The 20692-nt window shown below is 42.0% G+C and overlaps 2 protein-coding genes across 2 annotated transcripts in view; both read right to left on the bottom strand.

Annotated features, from left to right (window-relative positions):
- Positions 1-20692, bottom strand: part of LOC127693478 (uncharacterized) — an 87438-nt gene that overhangs the window by 32228 nt on the left and 34518 nt on the right. The window lies entirely within an intron of this gene.
- On the bottom strand, positions 2897-20613 carry LOC127693487 (T-cell-specific guanine nucleotide triphosphate-binding protein 2-like). Its single transcript, XM_052194387.1, is given in 7 exon segments — positions 2897-3978; positions 3981-4015; positions 4207-5445; positions 6805-9014; positions 12422-12562; positions 14688-14806; positions 18958-20613. Coding segments are annotated over 3 exon segments (1362 nt in total). The 5' UTR covers positions 5424-5445; positions 6805-9014; positions 12422-12562; positions 14688-14806; positions 18958-20613; the 3' UTR covers positions 2897-3868.

The following is a 20692-nucleotide window of genomic DNA, read 5'->3' as shown; positions in this document are numbered from 1 at the left end:
AATCACATAGGGAGAGAGAAGGGCAAGAGCATAAGCAACAGAAACCAAGGCTACTTGGCATCATCAGAACCCAGGTCTCCCACCACAGTGAGCCCTGGATACCCCAACACACCAGAAAGGCAAGACTCTGATTTCAAATCACATCTCATTATGATAGGGGTCTTTAAGAAGGACATAAATAACTTCCTTAAAGAAACACAGGATAACATAAGTAAATGGTTAGAAGCCCTTAAAGAGGAAACACAAAATTTCCTTAAAGAATTACAGGGAAACACAAACAAACAGGTGAATGAATTGAGCAAAACCTTCCAGGATCTAAAAATGGAAATAGAAACAATAAAGAAATCACAAAGGAGGACAACCCTGGAGATAGAAAACAGAGAAAAGAGATTAGGAGTCATAGAGGCAAATACCACCAACAGAATACAAGACATGGAAGAGAGAATCTCAGGTGAAGGAGATACCAAAGAAAATGCAAAAAGCTCCTAACTCAAAGTATGCAGTAAATCCAGCACACAATGAGAAGACCAAACCTAAAGATAATAGGAATAGGAAGAGAGTGAAGATCTCCAACTTAAAGGGTCAGTAAATAGCATCAACAAAATCATAGAAGAAAACTTCCGTAAACTAAAGAAAGAGATGCCCATAAACATAAAAGAGGCCTACAGAACTCCAAATAGATTGTACCAGAAAAGAAATTCCTACTGCCACATAATAGTTAAAACACAAAATGCACAAAATAAAAAAAGAATATAAAAAGCAGTAAGGAAAAAATATCAAGTAACATAAATGCAGACTTATCAGAATTACATCAGACTTGTCACTAGAGACCATGAAAGCTAGAAGATCCTGGGCAGATGTTGTTCTGACCATAAGAGAACACAAATGCCAGCCCAGGCCGCTTTACCCAGAAAAACTCTTAATTACCATAGATGGAGAAAACAAGATATTCCATGACAAACCAAATTTACACAATTTTTCCCTTAAATTCAGCGCTACAAGGGATAATAGACGGAAAACACCAACACAAGGAGGGAAACTACACCCTAGAAAAAGGAAGAAAGTAATCTTTCAACAAATCCAAAAAAAGATAGGTATAAAAATAACATTAAAAATAACAGGAAGCAACTATCACTATTTTCTAATATCCCTTCACATAAATGGACACAATTCCCCAATGAAAATACACAGACTAACAGACTAGACAAACAAACAGGACCCAGAATTTTGCTGCATACAGAAATTTCATCTCAGTGTCAAAAACAGATACTATATCATAGTAAAGGGCTGGAAAATATTTTCCAAGCAAATGGTCACAAGAAACAAGCTGGAGTAGCCATTGCAATATCAAATAAAATCGACTTTTCACCAAAGTTATCCAAAAGGAAAAGGAGGGACACTTCGTATTCATCAAAGGATAAGTCTATTAAGAAGAACTCTCAGTTCTAAACATCTATACTCCAAATGAAAGGGTACCCACATTCTAAAAGAATCTTTACTAAATTTCATAGCACACATTGTGCCTCATATAATAATAGTGGGAGACATCAACACCCCACTCTCATTAATGGACAGATCATGGAAACAGAAACTAAACAGAGACTTAGTGAAAATAACAGAAGTTATGGACCAAATGGACTTAACAGATATCAATAGGACATTTCATCATAAAACAAAAGAATATACCCTTTTTTCAGCACCTCATGGTGCCTTCTCCAAAACTGACCATACGATTGGTCACAAAATAGGCCTCAACAGATTCAAGAAGATCAAACTAATCCCATGCCTCCTATCAGATCACTGTGGAGTAAGGCTGCTCTTCAATAGCAACAAAAACAACAGAGAGCCCACATACACATGGAAGCTGAACAATGCCCTACTCAATAATAACTCAATGGTCAAGGAAGAAATGAAGAGTGAAATTAAAGACTGTTTGGAATTTGATGAAAATTTTATTGGCCACAATATACCCAAACTTATGGGCACAATGAAAGCAGTTCTAAGAGGAAAACTCAGCTCTCAGTGGATACAAAAAGAAACTAGATAGAGCACACACTAGCAGGTTAACTGGACACCTGAAAGCTCTAGAACAAAAAGAAGCAAATACAGCCAGGAGGAGTAGATGGCAGGAAATAATCAAACTCAGGGCTGAAATCAACCAAGTAGAAACAAAAAGAACTATTCAAAGAATCAACCAAGCCAGGAGCTGGTTCTTGGGAAAATCAACAAGATAGACAAACCCATAGCCAGACTAACCAGAGGGCACAGAGACAGTATCCAAATTAACAAAATCAGAAATGAAAAAGGAGGTGTAACAGAAACTGAGGAAATTCAATAAAATCATCAGATACTACTATAAAAGCCTACACTCAAAAAAACTGAAAAATCTGAATTAAATGGAAAATTTTCTAGACAGAAACCAGGTGCCAAAGTTAAACCAGGATTAGATAAACCATCAAAACAGTCCCTTAACCCCAAAAGAAATAGCAGGAGTCATTAGATATCTCCCAACCAAAAAAAAAAAAAAAAAAAAAAAAAAAAAAAAAAAAAATCCAAGGACAGATGGGTTTAGTGTAGAATTCAATACTCTTCAAACTATTCTGCAAAAATCAAAACAGAAGGAACCCAGTTCATTTGACGAAGCCACAGTTACATTGCATATTCTCCCTTATTGATGGAACAGTTCCTGTCTAATCAAGAATCTGTTACAATTTTCTTTCATAGTGGATTTCATAAGAGATTTTTTTCTACTTCTATCATATTTAATGTTCCAAATAGATTTCAAAAACTGGTTGAGTGCATATTACTTTCAGCATCAGAAGAAATCATGTATATATAAGAGACATTTAACTAAGATTCATTATTTTGATGACTTAAAAATGTCAATACTGAGCTGTATATTTTAAAATAATTTTATTAGTTTTTTTAAAAAAAGTTCATTAACAGTAGACATAAGACACACACAAACAAGATAATAAGGCAGAGTAAGATCATAGGAAGATAGAAAACAAGGAAGGAAGGAAGCAATCAAGTTTCAATAAGTAACCAAGGAATTCAGATGCTCCAAAGCAGAGATGAAAGAAAGGTCAAAGAAGGTGACAAAAGATTCTAAGATTTCTGTATTTATAGCTTATAAACATTTATATTATTGAACTGTTCATACTTCACATAGTGATCTACAGACACTCAAGTAATCTCAAGTACAACCTCAATGCCATTTAGAATGGAACTAGACTGTGGAATGACAAAACTCACATGGGAACACAGAAGACTACAGTCAAACCAGATTGATCAAATCCAGTGGTGTTAGGAGTCATTGTAATACCTGATTTCAAGGAATCACACAGAGCCACAGTGAAAAAAACAGCCCAATAGTGCTATGAAGACAGGACCATAGACCAACAAACTGACAGGAAGGGCATATCCAGAACTATATTAATAACCGTGCAGCCAACAGAATGCATCTACTGTCAGTCAATATTTCAACAAGGCTTCCAAATGATCACAGGGTACAAAGGGCACATGGTTTGAGGAATGGAACTGGGCAAACTGTGGACATCAGGCAAGACTAAACCTTGTCCCTCGCCATTCACCCTATACAAAACAAAAACAAAAACAAAACAAAAAACCTAAGTTGTCCAAAGAGCTTACTATAAGATGGAGTCATTGAAGATCTTAAAGTTAAATGGGTATGAAAAAGTCATCGGATTTTCCCACATGGGGTTTGCAATGCATAGAAATCAAAAGCAAACTGACAAGTAGCGCTCCATCTGACTGAAATACTTCTTAAATACAAAGCAAATAGACACCACAGTCATGAGATGATTTACAATGAAAAGCCTTAGGAGTGCATCATGTAACAGCAGTCTCAACCAGAGAGACCCCAGGATGTCAACAGGTGCAGAAAATGGATATGACATAATTCATCAGAGTCACTTTGAAACACATCAGCAAAGTGAAATAAAAAGGTATTTCCATGGACTCCTCCCAGTATGGAGAGACATTAGAATTGAATGTGCTGCCTGGCGGTGGTGGCACATGCCTGTAATCCCAGTACTCTGGGAGGCAGAGTCAGTCGGATTTCTGAGTTCGATGCCCACCTGGTCTACAGAGTGAGTTTCAGGACATCCAGGGCTACACAGAGAAATCCTGTCTCAAAAAAACCAAAAAACCAAAAAACCAAAAAAAAAAAAAAAAGGGTTGAATGAGCTCACATTCTTTCCTAAAAACTCTTCTTTGCTAAGGATAATTTTAGCATCACTTGCAACCATGTCAATGAAGTAATTTTGCAAGTGGGAAAACTTTGAAAAGTAAGGATTTCTAATGTACTTCAATATTTTATCTGTTAAGGATATATCAGGTTCATCTGAGAGCAAATTTGGAGACTTAATGTTTGCTTTGAGTTCCTCCAGTGTCATATTCAAATCCTCAGCAATGTTTTCCAGTGATGCCTCATCCAGGCCAAAGGAAGATCTACATTCATTCAAAGTCTGTTCCAAGATCTCCATGTCATTTTGGGTCAATCCCCTGAATGGTATGGTAGCCCATGCTCTTGGCATTCTGGATTCCTTTGAGATCTTTTGTTTCAGCATATCCCTCTTCCGGTCTATGGTGGAATCTGTAACAATTGGCAGAGTGAGCATGAACATGTGGCGTTTGTAGGTGGGGAGCTCACTCAGAAGGGTGGATTCCAGCTCTGGGAAGTCAAAGTCAGACACATGAAAGTTAGAGACCAAGAAGACTGGAGGCTCCTGGTGGGTAAGTTCTGTAAGTATACTTGAAATGAAATTTTGAATCTGCTTTAATGTGTTCTCTCTCTTGAATCTCCTAGAATATGTCCTTTCTATAGCCCTTAGATCAAGATCTATATGGGTTCTAACAAAATAGAAACTCCTATTCATTTTCACAATGGCCTTGATAAGTTGTATGTCATCACGTTTCAGCCATCCAGAAGAGACAAAAATTAAGAAGTCATACTCCTCAAATTTGATTTTCTTCAGATAATCATGTGATTGGAAAGCAATAGACCCAATGCCAGGCAGGTCCCATAGTGTCAAACTTGGAAACTTTACATATTGGTATGGTGTTCTCTCAGTGGTTGTAACTATGTCCCCAGTAGCAGCTGCACCTTCTTCATCAGCCCCCACTCTCTGTAGAGCATTGATGAGACTGGACTTTCCAGCCCCAGTCTCTCCCATCACTGCAATGTTCAGTGGGGCTTTCTCAATGTCACCCAGAGCTTTGCTGATTGCAGAAACTGTTTCTTGAAGGTTTCCATTCTCTAGGGATGATTCAATGAAGGCCTTTAATTCCCGAGACAGGATTTTGGTTTCCATCTTGAAATTTTGAAGATTTGTGCCAATGCTGGAGGCCAAATAGGGATTCTCCTTTGGAGAGAGAGTATAAGGGGAAGTCTGACCCATGCCTGGGAAATGTAGATGGTACCTATGGGAGGAAAGAACCAGGAAGTTCAACACATTAGTTCAGGAAGAACAACCAATGGGAGAGCCCCCAGTATCTGCCCCTACATTATAAACAGGGACTTAGTTCCCATTAATAAGTTTGCAAGACTGAATAGCACTTACTACTGGATTTAGCTTTAAATTTTTGTTTGACTCAAACTTTTTGATCTTTGAGTATTTTCTTCTTTTCAGTGTTTTTAGTTCATCAAGATAAAATTCAAGCATGTAGCAACAGCACTAAGGATGCTGTGCTATGAATTGACAGTTTGAGCTCAGGCTGGGTTAAGATGCCCAGACTATTTTCTGGAAAAGAAATTACCCCAGTTCATAGTTTTGTCAGTCTTTTGAGATAAGGTCATATTATGACATGCATACTGACTTTCAGGTTTCTTGTTTTACTTCAATAATTGTCATGAATGGTACCAAATTAAATTGGAGTGCTCAGTTCATAGTCAGAAGGAATAATTTCAAGAATGTTGGAGACTCTTGGTCTATCCTTCCTGGGTTGCCTGTGACTTTGCTACCTATGACAGTCCTCTCTTAGGTGCTGAAAACCCTTTGCTTTTTCAATCAAGACCTTGTGCTTGTGGTAGTCATAGGTTCTGGTGGGGAAGCTGCTACTGTTATTTGGTTAAATGGGCATGACATGTCCATCCATTTCCTATCTACATATTTATGTATTTCTGAATCAAAGAATTTGTACACCTGTCAACTTTGGCCATAGAAGCTGCTGTGATAGTGAATAAGAGTAACTTTTGATAAACTCATAATGGTCAAAGAATGTTGCATAAGTGACTTTTGAATGCTCAGCCAAAAATTTGATACCTAAATTGTGCCCTTTAACGCTGAGTGTGATGAAGAACAAACATCAGAAATGATGTGAGGAGCCGGGCGGTGGTGGCGCACACCTGTAATCCCAGCACTCTGGGAGGCAGAGGCAGGTGGATTTCTGAGTTCGAGGCCAGCCTGGTCTACAGAGTGAGTTCCAGGACAGCCAGGGCTATACAGAGAAACCCTGTCTCGAAAAAACCAAATCCAAAAAACTAAAAAAAAAAAAAAAAAAAAAAAAAAAAAAAAAAAAAAAGAAATGATGTGAGAACTGGAAGTGTGTGGGTTTTTTTTTTTTTTTGACAATGTAAAAATCCCTGAAACAGTAAAAACCCAAATCATTCTACCAATTAGTGAGCTGTAGAGGCAGTCAAGAGACTACATAAAATGGCTAACACATACTTGAAAGTTTACTCAATACCCTGAACTATCAGAGAAAGGGCAACTAAATCAGATTGTTACTACCAAGAAACCATTACAATTACCAAATGTAGAAAAGAGGAACCTTACTCACTGTTAGAAGTTGCTCCATATCCTTCAGAAGTTGATCACTATCCCAGGTACACTATTCAATTCAACCTGAAGGACTATTAGTCAACAGACCACACAGATGCAAGCACACCAGTGGTTACAGCTGCTGTACTGATGGTCGCTATGAAATCAATTCAGTGTAGATATTTATATACAGATGAATTGGCAAAGAACTTCTGGCACATATACACAGTAAGGTTCTATGTAGTTATGAAGGAAAATGAAACCATGACATTTTCAGAAAATAAAATTAGTGCAACTGCAATTTGTTGTTCAGAGAAAAGAATCCAGAGTTCAGAAAAACAAATAGCACATGTTGTCTTTCACAGGCTGAAGCTAAACTTACCAAAATGTGTGTGTGTGTGTGTGTGTGTGTGTGTGTGTGTGTGTGTGTGTGTGTGTGTGTGTGTCTGGAGACCATGGTCTACAGAGGCAGAGGCATGCACATGAGTTCCAGGTCAGCCTACTCTTCAAAGTGAGATCAAGAATATACCCAGCTGTTATGCAGAGAACCTTGTCTTGGAAAAGCAAAACAAAACACACACCCTCCAAAATCTTTTGGTGTCATTTTCCCTAATGGTGCAGCTTCTGAAAGACAAGGGAATGGAAAAACTAAGTTGTTATGGCCTGGGTATCTATTGCCTGTCTAGCCATTCATTTTATGCTGTTACAAGGAACGTTGCTCATACACTGTTACTACTGTTGCAAGGAAACTGGCTCATGTGCTGTCACTAGGAACATTTTCATGCCTGAGTTAACTGTTAAGCCAAAGTCTGTTATGTTCTATGTTTTATTGTTCTTTGAAACCAATCATAACAGAGATCAATTAGACCTGCTTTATAGAGTTAGCCACAATAAACTTGGAGTCCAGACTTCCCTGGTTGTGCCATGTGCGTGGGTAACTGACACCCTGGTTGGGACATGAATGCTATAGGCAAGGCAAGTCACACTGCCATGGATGAATGACCCAATCAATGAAGTCATGATAAACATGCCACAAATATATGTTCTTTAGGAAGTCTCCTATCTCTAAATACAAATTGTTGGCATAACTTGGCACAGAGATTTGTGGATTTCAGGGTACAAAATCTGTTCTAATTTGGCTCAGAGTTAGTTGGCTCCCAAGTGTGGTATGTGGCAGTGACTGATCAGTCCTGGGGCAAATTCTCCATAATCTATCCCTGGCTGACTGACACTGGGGCACGGTGTGGTTTGTGGGGCAACTCCTGGACCACAACATATGTAAGTGTTGTAGATTTGTCTTTTAATAAACCCCAAGTGACGTCTCATCTTGTTGGTCAACTCGACTCCATCTGGAATGAAGGGAAACCCACGTAGCTGGGCACACCTGAGAGACATTTCTCTACATTGGGTCATCTGAGGTTGAGAGACCTACCCTAGATCTGGGCTACATCTTCTGGTGGCAGCCCACATGGAAAGGAGACTTGCATTCTTTGCCTGCTTGCTCTCATTTGCACTGGCAAGTTTATCCTTTCTGCTGCTGAGGCATTCTGTCACTGCTATTAGAGCCCACTTCTTAGGGTTTCCAGTGTACACTGAAGGCCTTCTGTGACAGAGCCTCATGGACCAAGTTAGCAGCCTTTCCTTCAGGAAGTGTCTACTGTTAGACTGGCCACATCACTGGTGGTTAGCCACTCTGTTAAATCTCCTTTAATGCGTGAAGATTCTTGCTAGCAGTTCTGTTCCTGTGGAGAACCTTGAACTAAATTATGCAGAAATGAAAATATTCTAACTCTATCACTATAGTGGCTACTCCTCATTGTCAACTTGACTATATCTGGAATGAACTCAAATCCAGAATTGGAAGGCTCACCTGTGATCCTAATCTGGAGGCTGAGAGATACAAGTTTCTGTCCTGGATCTTGGCTTGGAGATCTTGAGACATAGTGGCTATGATTCCAGAAGATTATGACAGGGAACTCTCTGAGTTTAAGGTCATCTGGGACAAAGCAAGTCCCAGATAGGGGTGTGGTGGCACACACCTTTAATCTGGGCTACACCTTCTGCAGCAGATGTATATAAGGACATTGGAAGGAGGAACATTGGCTCTCTTTTCTTTGCCTGCTTTCCTTGTGGGAGTGAGCAACTGCTGGATCCTTGGACTTCCATTCACAGCTGCTGCTGACCATTGTTGGGGAGTTGGACTACAAAACGTAAGTCATGAACAAATTCCTGTACAATATAGAGACTACCCTTTAGTTCTGTGACTCTAGAGAACCCTGACAAATATAATTATCCTAGTTGTGAGAAAGAAGAAGAAAGTTGGATGGCTATCTTTCATGTAACTTAATTAGAGAGCCTTTAGAACATCTTCAGATTACAGACTTCCTGTCTGTTGCTCTTGATTCCTACAACACAGAGCTGTATCTGTGTTCTGGGCATCCCAAATGGGAACACATGACACATATATAGGGCAGGTCCACGACCCATTATGGCTGATTGTGTATGAAGGTACTTTTATAAGAAAATAGGAAGATGTTAGATGTTCAGCCAGACTTGATTTCTATGTTCATATTGGCCACAGGAGAATCAGGTAGATTTTAGGAAACAGGGTGTCCAAGAGGTCCCCAGAGGGTGGACTTAAGCTCAGATTGGGGACAATTCTCCTAAGAGCCCATGATCTGACCAAAACCAAACATGTTCTTTACAATAAGTTCCTGAAGAAATTGGGAAAGGGGAGAACACACCTCAACATAATTACGACTGTACATAGCAAACATACAGCCAATGTTGTGCCAAATGAGAAACCTCCAAACAAACTCATAGGAAGAAGACAAGGGTTTCCATTTATTGTCCTCTCTTTCTTCAGTTCAGTTCTAGAAGTCTTAGCTAGGATAATTAGACCCAAGGGGAAAATATATAAATAGAAAAGTGAAGAGTCAAAGATAATATAAGGTTCTATCCCTAAAAGAACCCAAAGTTTTCCTGAGAGAACTCTTAGAATCATTTCATCCAACTGATAGAAGTCAAAATTAACATAAAAATCTTGTTTGCTTTCATGTATTCCAATGTCAAACATGCTAAAGAAGAAACAGGGAATCAATCTCCTTTATACTGTTTGTCAGCACCTTCTTCCCAATAACATGGCTTGGAATACATCTAACCAAATGGGAAAAGCCCTCTATAGTGAAAACTTTAAAAGCTTCAAAAAAAAAAATTAGAAGACACTTAAAAAAAAGTACTACTCATGCCAAAGGATTAGAAGAATTCATGTCATAAAAATGGCTGGCTTAACAAAATTAATCTATGGATTCAATGCATTTCCTATAAATATTCTAAGGCCATTATTCATGAAATGGAAAAAAATCCAAAATTTAGTTGAAAGCATGAATGATCTCAGTCCATCAAAGCAGGCCTGAGGGAGGGAAAGTGCTGATGATATCACTGTCCTTGGATTCAGGCTCTGCTCCAGAACCACAGTAGGAAAAGCACACGATCTTGCCTGGATATCAGACATGTTAAAAAGCAAGAGACAAGACAGATATAAACACACAGGCCTGCAACCACCTCACTTTGATTTTTTGTTTGTTTGTTTCTTTCTTTCATTCCTCCTCCACCTCCTACTTTTTTCTTTTAAAGGATCTTATTGGAGAAAGAACTTTCCTTTAAGAAATGGTGCTCAAAATTCTGGAAATAAACAAACTTTAAGAAGTAGGAATAGGTAGGGGCTTTCCAAGTAATGTTCCAGCTACTCAGGAAATAAGGCCATGGAATACAAGCAGAAGCTAATGGAAATTAAAAGCTTGTGTACAACAAAGGAAACGGACAAGGAAAGAGACAGCTTGCCAGAGGGGTGGAGATCCTTGTCAGCAATTCATTCAACAGAAGATTAATGTTCAAAATAGGCCAAGAACTTAAAACAAAAACCCTGATCAAGAAAAAACAAACAGAAAAAACAAACAGCTCAATCAAAACATAACCATCTAACTGAACAGAGTTCTCAGAAGAAGAAATACAAATGGCCAATAAATATATAATTTTGAACTCATTCAGCATTCTCAGGCATTAATACAGGCATATTGTAGCTACCTTGGGATTTCATCTCACCTGAGTCAGAGAGGTTTTCATCAAGAGAGAAAATGGCAAGAGATGCTGGTGTGGTCTTAGGGAAGGGAAGTCCTCATTTGCTGCTGTGGGGTTGTAAGCAAGCTCAGCCATTATGGAATCAGTGACACCAAACCTGGGTGTTCCCCAAAAGGACTCTGTATCCTAGCACAGATACTGGGACATCGTGTTCATGACTGCGCTAGTGACAATAGTTCGAAATGCCGTCAGGCTAAATGATAAGTAGATCATTAGAATGTACCACAGAGACACAATGGAACTGGAGTCATGTATAATATAAATGGAAATGTGTAATTTTCACACAGACTGGCAGAACTGCTAAATGTTAAGTGAGTTCACCCAATGCTGGAAAGACAAACATGAAGTGTTCTCTCATATGTGGATTTCGGCTTCTCACATTTTGGTATGTATATTTCTGTTGTAGGAAGTATTTGCAGAAGCCAGAAAACTGGAAGGGGGCCCATAAAAGGTTTTCATACATATATAAAAGATTTCAAACACATGTTTGCAGGAGATAGCTAGTAGCATACATGGGATATACAAGTGGAAAGGGGAATATTAGGTTTGCTGCTGCCTGAGAAGTTTGGACAGAGGATGGCCAGAGAGCTGTGACACAGGACTGTATGTGGTGGAGCCAACCAAAAACCGGTATGTATGAACAAGCTATAAAGAAATATGCTCCTTTCTCAAGTTCATTAAAAAAAAAAACAAAAAACAAAAAACAAAATAAAGTTTGTACAGAGATATCCTGAGTGGGTGGATGAAACTCCTCCCAGAAGCCAAAGACTAGTGGAAATCCTAGCCCCAAGAATGGGCTACTTCCCCATGATCTGCTGATTATGAGACTCCTGAACCTCCCCCCCCCCAACAGTCAAGGTATTGTTGGTGCTGGTTGTGTTGATAATGGCTTCTCACAGTTCCCTTCTAGAAGAGGAAATAGCAGTGGGTGCTCTGTATAGGATTTTATCCTCCTGGTGTAAATCAAATAGTTCCAGTATAGCTGGGTGTGGTGCTGCTTGACTGTAATCTCAGCCCTAGGAGGTAGAGAGGCAGAGGCAGATGGATCTCTTTGAGTTTGAGGCAATCCTGATTTACACATTCTCTACCAAAGGCACACAGTGGAATCATTCAGTCTCAACCAAAACCAAAACCAAAAATACCCTCCCCCCCCAAATAAACCAAGAAACCAAAAAGCTACAACAACTCTCTTCCATAAAGAGGTTCTCGCATTGACTCTGAAGAATCTGGTCACACAAGCTGCCCTCTTTTTCCAAACTCAAGCTGGCATCAGAAGAGCAACAGACCCAGATGTGAGGGTCATAGGGAAGTTTGTTGCTGCCTGGTGTGTTGGGAGTGCTCTGTGGTGCAGAAGACAGAGAAGGGCTTTTCTGTGAACAACCCCTGAGTGAAATAAGCCATAATCAAAGATCCTCTGCCCTGGTGCCAGGAGACCGCCATTGATACCACAGTAAGCAGGGTTTCCGGTCAGGCGGCACTTAGAACCCTTCACGTACCTGCTCCTGAGCAGTGATGCCAGTGGCCCTCCTGTGAGGTCACCTCTTCCCTTGGAGCAAGGTCACTGGTAGCTCTCCATGGAATCCTCTAAGCTGGGAGGTTCAGGAAACAGAAGGATGCAATGTTGGTATCTTGGAGCTCTGGAGAGAAGAACGGCTGGGAAGTGAAGTAAGATTGTAGGACCTCCTTTTGGGGAGACCCCCACTCCATTCTCGGGATAGCGTACAAACAAGGAAACACGAGAGACCGACTTGATGCAAATGCATGAGGTAGTTTATTATCAGAGCTCTGGGACGACATGTATCTCACACAGGAGACAGAGGAGTCGACCCTGAGGCTCAAAACTTAGGGGTTTATATAGGAAAAGTCAGGGGGGTTGTCAGGTGGGTTTGACACGGTTACACATGATTTGCTGATTCAAACATTGGCAGGGGATTTTGGCGCAGGGTGGGCTTTTTGGCATACGTGCAGATCGGGCCGTCAGCAATGTGGGAGGGCAGTTTATCTTTGTTAGCAGGAAGTTCACTTTGACATTAGTAAACTGAATCTAAGGGACAGGAGACAGGAGACTCCAGTCCAGATGGTGTATTACCTATAGGAGATTGCCCAGGCCTGCCCCTTATCTCTTATGGCAGGTCTGTTTGTGGAATGACTCAACCACAACCTTGCTTTAAGCTTGTCCAGTGTGCTGCCTCAACTATGGATTCGGAAAAGTCCCAACTCCCTTCAAGATGTTTTCAGATTTCTTTCCAGATCTCAGTCCACACAGTCTTTGCTCTCTGCTCTGCAGGTCCTAGATCTGAATCCTTCCCTGCCTTGTACCTGAAGGGAGGGACTGCAGTGAGGGGAGGTTTTTGTTTCTATTCCCAGACCTCATTGTCTGGCTTACACAGTGAGCTGAAAAGGTTTCACATCCTTCCACAGAGAGGGAGGGGCAGCTCTGATGAAGTGGCCAACTCCAGGGCTTCCTGAGTGCTCTAGTGGGATCTTTGGTAGCCTAGTCCTGAGTCAGGGCTTTCACCTCCCCCCTGACCATTCTTCTTCCCTACCTCAAGACCCTCTTTTCAGATGATGTCATATATGGCTGGGTCAGTACTGACTTTCAGACCCAGTGAGCCATGGTTCAATGATTGCAGACACCTGCTGTAACCCTGCCCTGTGCCTGTTGTCCCATTGACTTGACATTATTTCATGTTTCTCTTTCTCCTTCTCTGTCTCCATCCCTTTCTCTGTCTCTGTCTCTCTGTCTCTCTCTCTCTCTGTCTGTGAGTGAGTTTGTAGGTGGATATGTCTGTGTAGGTGCTGGGTTTTTTTAGATATCATTTTCCTTATTTTGAGATAAGACACATTCACTGGACTGGACTTCACCAATTAGGCAAGGTTGGCTTACAAGGGAGCTTCCGGCACCTGCCTCCCTCTTTCCTCAGTGCTGGAATTACACACCCTCCACTACGCCTGTCTTTTTGTGATTCTGGGTGTCCAATTCATAACTTTCTCTTTGAAAAACAGTAACTTACCCCTTGATCATCTCCCTAGCCACTCAGAAAAAGCCATGGTGATGGTGAACATTATGTTTAATGTGTTAAGTTTATTGTGCTACATTTTGTAAAAACAAAATTGTTTTTATCTTGTATAAGCTATGAGAAAGTTGCTCCTACTTTGAATGTACTCTGTCAGCTGGCCAGATGGACAATTTCCGGGTGCAGCTGTGTTTCATGATCTCCAGATAGACTTACAAGGAAATATGTCACAGGATTAAACAAGCTAACTGCTAAGTTCTGGTGTTGTATGAAATGCTTGCTTGGATGACTGAGGGCCCTGCTGGAGGACTGTTACAGAATCAAGGGTTGCCACATCCTGATAGGATAGGAGATCAGTTGATCCCCCAAATAATAACTGTGGTGTTCCCTCTTTAATTCTTTAGCTAACAATAGCTGGGACCTTCCCTAGAGAAGTCTCTCTGGTTTGGTCTTGGCCAATCTTCTTCTTAATAAAACACTTCTATTTTACTAAAACCAAACCTCCAGTCAGTCTAGTGACTGACTGAGGAACCGCAGACACAAAGTATTACAAAGGAAAATACTGGAGCAGGGAAGAGCACTGGATTAGCCTCCTGTCCCTACAGTCTGTGCCTCTGTGGTTAGGAGGTTTGTGCCAGGTGTGGCCAGGAGTGGGGTTGGTGAGGGTGGCTTCCAATTTAATGTCACTGTGGAGTCATTTTGATAGAGAGTGGACTTCTGCATGGAATCAGAGACAGGTACTCACAGTGAAGATGGAGGAAAATTTCTCATCAAAACGCAGTGCAAGGGGCAGGGAAGTTGAGCCATGGTGCTCTCAGGGCAGCTCTGCAGTTTGCAACCCATATATCTCCTGGCAGAATCTTACTAGAAAGGGGGGAAAGAGGAGCAGATTAGATAAAGAGAGAGAGTTAGAGAGTTAGAGAGAGAGAAACAGAAGGAGAGAGAGGGATTGGACAGACACACACAGACACCAGTAGAGACACAGAGACAGACAGACGACAGACAGACGACAGACAGACAGACAGACAGACACACACACACACACACACACACACACACACACACACACACACACACACACACACCACAATGAGGGCTCATGCATGGGCAGACAAAATCAGAAGCACTGAACCTGACTAGTTTAACTAGGGCCTTCCTTGACAGAGTAAGTCATAATATCTAAAGCTGAGCTGCAAAGATGACCCAGCATCCAGACCAGCTTCCTGGATGAAGCAGAAACCAGTAGGCTGCCTGGAGGAGGGTTAGAGTAGAATCACTTGTAAAGACACTCTCTGACCTGCTGAGCTGCTGCAGGTTCCCAGCCTTAGTGAGCTGTCACTCATGAAGGGGTGGGTCTAGATGATGAAGCTGTCTTTGAGTATTTCCTGTTGTCTTAGAAACCCCAATAAAACTCATTGGCTCAAAATTTGGACTTTGGTGGTATCTGTATCTTGGTCTGTGGTGGGCTCCCTACCTGGGGTGAGCATACATGTGTGTGCTGTGTCTACTCAGGATAAAATTTGTCACTTTATGTCCAACTGTCCCTGTGCTGTCACCCACTCTAACCATATATCCCTGTGCTCAGGACACAATTTATACCATTGTCTTGAGCTCATTGCCACTTCTCTGTCAAACCTTCACCTTTGTACCATCTTCCATTCCTGAAAACCCTGTCATCTTCTGCACAAAACACTTGCTTCCAAATATCCAGGGAATGCCTTCAGATTTCTCTGCAGATCAGAACCCAGGCTGCTCTCTTTTGCAGTTCTACTTTCCCCTGAACTCCGAGTGTCTGATTTCTTGAGGTTCATCTATCATGGGGTGAAGGTGGCCTCAGGACCCAGCATCCTCTACTTAACAGAGTAGTGATTGTGACCCTTCCTGTATTGAGCAATGACTCTGATCACTTTTTATCTTTCTTCTAAAATCAATTGTGGTAACTTTATAAGTATTTGCATTATGTCATAAATCACTGAGGTCCATACACTTAAAATGACACACATCTCCCATAATTCTCCACTGTGATATCTTAATTAGAAGGCAGTGACACTTTGTCACTCAAAGCTACCATGGGCTTTCAGAAGTATAGTTTGGAAAGGTTTGTACCATTTCTTGCTCTTAGAAGGAGAAAGAGGAAGTGGGAGGGGGTGATTTATGACTGAGCTCAATGCTTGGTGGAGTAATTATACTTGATCTTAGCCAAAAGGCAGAGAAGCAATGGGTGGAGTAAACTGGAAACTGGATTCCAACATGTAGGGAATCTTTAAGATTCCTGGAACCATGTGGAAGGAAGATGGGAGAAGAGAGTGAGGGCTGGAAGTGCGTGTGTGTGTGTGCACATGTGTGTGCATCTGTATATGTATGTGTGTGAGTGTGTGTGTGTTTAGATATTTCTGTACCATCTTTAAGAATTGTGAGTTTTTCTCTCTGGAGGGGAACAGTTAGGAGTGCTCAGGGCATAAGATCAGTGGAGCAGCTGGGACACAAATCTTCCCACTGCCATTTACACCAGGGAGCCAGGAGGCTCCACAGCCTTCAGTGCATGGTCTGACAGGAGAGAGTGATCTCCCAGCAGTGCTTTCACTTCTGACCATGGAGGTGAGATCTCCACCTTCTCTCTGGAGGGGAATAGCTAGGAGCACACAGGGCATATGATCAGTGGAGCAGCTAGGACAGTGGTCTTCAGGCTGCTATTTGCACCAGGGAGCCAGGTGGCTCCACAGCCTTCTGTGCACAGACCCTGCCAGAAGAGAGTTGGTCTCCCAGGAGTACAGACACAGGCTTACAGGCACACAGGAGGGACAAGCTCCAGCCAGAGATAGCAAGACCAACTAACACCAGAGATAACCAGATGGCAAAAGGCAAGCACAAGAACGCTATCAACAGAAACCAAGGCTACTTGGCAACATCAGAACCTAGTTCTCCCACCACAGCAAGTCCCGAATACCCAACACACCAGAAAAGCAAGAGTTGAATTTAAAATCATATCTCATGATGCTGTTAGAGGGCTTCAAGAAGGACCTAAATAACTCCCTTAAAGAAATACAGGAGAACATGGGTCAACAGGTAAAAGGCCTTAAAGAGGAAACACAAAAATCCCTTAAAGAATGATAGGAAAACACAACAATCAAGTGAAGGAACTGAACAAAACCATCCAGGATCTAGAAGTGAAGTAGAAACAATGTGTTTGTGTGTGTGTGTGTGTGTGTGTGTGTGTGTGTGTGTTCAGCTATTTCTGTTCCTTCTTTAAGAACTTGGAGTTCCTTTCTTAGATTTTCTTTCTTCAGACCTCTGGTCTCCCTGAGACTTTCATCATCTCTAGCTCACAAATCTCCAGCAGAGCTGACATTTTCCTTTTTTCTCAGTTCTCAGCATGGGTCTCTGAGCCTGACCCTGCAGATGCCCTGCCCTGGGGCGTTCCTATTTCACTGGGCAAATGCATTTATTTGCTGAACCTGGAACAGTCCTGACTTGAGACTTACTGCAAGGTGGAGCAGACAGTGCTCACTGGCCAGGGTGTGGTTTGCTCACCTCCCATTGGGTAGGTCCTGTGCACAGCTGGCATTATTCCCTATCCAGAGCTGGACCTGGGCTGTCCCCTAGCTCGTGCTCCCAGGTTCTCAAGTGAAGGGGCTGACAGTGACTGTCCTTAACAATGTAGTGAAATGATCAAGGGCCACTCAATATATTCAGTTTATATTCCATGTTATAGCAACCCAAGCCAAAATATATCTTTTCATACCCATATACATTGCATGCACATATACATAAAGACATTCCAATGTTCACACACTTGAGCTGATCTTGGGTCTCTGTGGCACTTTCCTTTCCTCTTTTTTCTTTCTGCTGAGTCTGTTGTTGTTTTTTTTAAAAATTTCTTCCCATTTTTCTTTCTTTTTTTAATTAATCATTCCACTTGTTTGCATCTCAAATGATATTCCACTTCCTGGTTGCCCTGTCCACCACCCCCATCTCATGCTAGCCCACTTCCTGGTTTCCCCTCCACTAACCCCCTAGTCCACATTTTCCCTCCCCCCTGGTCTTTGCCCATAAGGGAGTGCTGCCTTACCCACCTGCACTCTCCTGCCTGCTACTCCAGCATCCCCCTACTCTGGGGCATCACATCTCCCTGGGACCAAGGGCCTCCCTTCCCATTGCTGTCAGAAAGGCCGTCCTCTGCTACATATGTATCTGGATCTATGGATCCCTCCACATATACTCCTTGCCTGGTCTGGTCTCTGGGAGAACTGGGTGGTGACGCCACACTATGTTTTTCTTCCAATGATGTTGCAGTCTGTCTCTGCTCCTCCAGTCCTTCCATCAGCTCCCCACCATGTTCCCTGAGCTCAGTCTGGTTTGGTCCCAAGCATCCACATCTGTATTGGTCAGTTGCTCACTGGACCTCCCAAGGAACCACCACACTAGGTTCCTGTCAGCAAGTGCTTCTGTGGCACTTTTCATACTTTGTTTTTTCAGATGTTGCTGGACCAATGGGAAGAGTCTGTAAACACTTATTGTTCACAATGAGGTTGGGTGCAAGCACAGACCTTCACACTGTTACTGCCTGTCTGTAGCTACAGAGAGTAGAAACTCTTCCAGACTATCATGTTTACAGTAAGTCTTTTGTTTTCCTGGTTAGTAACAGATTCACTGTAGGAAGACACGGATAATTTAACCATTGGAAAATGCACATGGTAGGCATTTTTCTCTTTACTTCCTTGGGCTCTGTAGTACGTGACAATTGTCTCCATGTTGTCCATTCATTCTTGTGTTGTCCTCAATTTTGTCCTCACAGAGATTTGATCACTAGCCATGTACCACAGCATTTCTCTGGCCTATGAACCTGCTGAACTCTCTCTTCATATCTGACTGTTAACTGTTAGAGGCTAGTGTGGAGCAATAAGTATTGGGTCATCAGTTACAGAGAAGCACACATGCATGTAGGATGAACCTTGTGCAAACACACATAGAAACACATCCTCACACATATATGCACCAAACATCGTGGCTTGTACCTTTGATTACCCCAGGATGATGGCCTGTCAGGAATTCCTTTTTAACTAAAGAACAGACCCCGGTGTTCTTCTCACAGAAATAGGGGTGTCTTAGTTCTGCAGTGAGCAGATTTGTTTTTTCACAGACCCTTGTCCTGTGTGAACAGAGGAACTGTTCAGTCTTTTCTGGTCTCAATTTGCTATCCAGGGGCAAAGGTGTCTGCTCTCCTCTCTCCCCTCCTCATCTTGAGATAGGTTAGCACAGAAACCTGAGTCAGGGCTGCAGGTAGGATGAAGTCAGCTGCTGTACTCCAGTTCTTCAGCTCCTAGAATTGTGTTGTGACTCTCATAATGAAACCAAGGAGGAGTTATGTTCAGGGCTTAGACAAGACAACACTAAGAATGTGACAGGATGTCTGTTGTAGGGGAAGGGATGACTTTGTCTCCAGAATATCAGAGACACAACCTTGAGACATCAGCCCCTTTCCCACAGGTTCTGCTTCTCCATCCATTCTAACCTGCCAATGGACTAAATAAACCATAATCAGGGTGTGTGGGGGCACTATCAAGATGCCACAGTCTGAGTAGGCAGAAGCATATTGTCATCAGTGGGCAGTGATGTGCACTTGTACTGTACTTACCTGTAACTAGGACCAGGGGGGTTCCATCCTCAGAGACAGACTTCATGAACAGGACGAAAGGGTGCTGGCTCAGGACCCCCAAGACCAAGTTCTCAGCACAAAAGAGATTCATTTGTCCCATAAAACCAAAGGGCAGGGAATAAAAGACAGACACAGGACTAGATGGACAAGGGGGGGAAGGGAACAAGGGAGAAGGAGAAAGGGTATTTGACCCTGAGCTGGACAGAGATTTCCCTCTGGAGAGAGAGGAGGCGCATGTGGCTCATGGGCAAATGGCAACCTACAAAGGCAAACAGGGAAACCCTGTGTTAGGATGAGGTGTTTACTCTTAATTGGCATGTTCATTAGGGGATCCAAAATGGGACTTTGATTGCTGGACATCAATTCTTTGATAACTAGACCTTGGTAGTTGACCTCAGGAAGAGCAAGTTGCCAAATAAACAGGATAGACCTTGGTGGCTAGTTTTAGGAATGTAATCTAAAGGGTTTTGTTTGTTTGTTGCTTGTTTTAAGTGAGGCAGCGGGAATGGAGGAGAAGGGCAAGGCCTGCCAGAGCCATGTTTGCCACTTTGGCTTCCCTTCACAGCCCAAGCCAGCTGCTGACAACTTCTTTCTGCAAGATGTCAGCAACAGCTTTCCTCTGTGAAGTACTGAAGCACACAGAAGCAGATTAAAGTCTGAGCTAATGTTGGGCAGAGATTGTTTTCTACACAGAATCAGGAGTGTGTATTTTAGGAGCATGGGAGGGCACATCTCACCACATGTTGGTATTCATCTTCTGGACATAATGTAAGTGTGGGAGCCTTGTGGTTTCTTCTGGATGGAACCACTACTACTGATTCATGGACCAGATTGCCACTGCTGACTCAGGTTGGCATTTTGGTAGTGGACTCAACTGCTGATAATGGAGATTGGATTCTTCTGAAAGAACTACCTCTAAACATGTCCACAACACCCTTGTCCTATTAGCCATCTTCCTCCCCTACCTTTGGTCAGTGGGTATAAGGAGGAGCATTTAGGATCCTTTATTAAAACAAGTTTTGAAAACTCTAAACCTACAAGTACCTTCCAAAATCCAGTGTATTTTTGGAGCTGTGTTCTCTGTCCCATTGACA

This window comes from Apodemus sylvaticus, chromosome 10, assembly GCF_947179515.1.
Source record: "Apodemus sylvaticus chromosome 10, mApoSyl1.1, whole genome shotgun sequence".
In the NCBI taxonomy this organism is placed as follows: domain Eukaryota; kingdom Metazoa; phylum Chordata; class Mammalia; order Rodentia; family Muridae; genus Apodemus; species Apodemus sylvaticus.
Note: the sequence above shows the minus strand (reverse complement) of the source record. Positions and strands in the feature narration are given on the sequence as shown.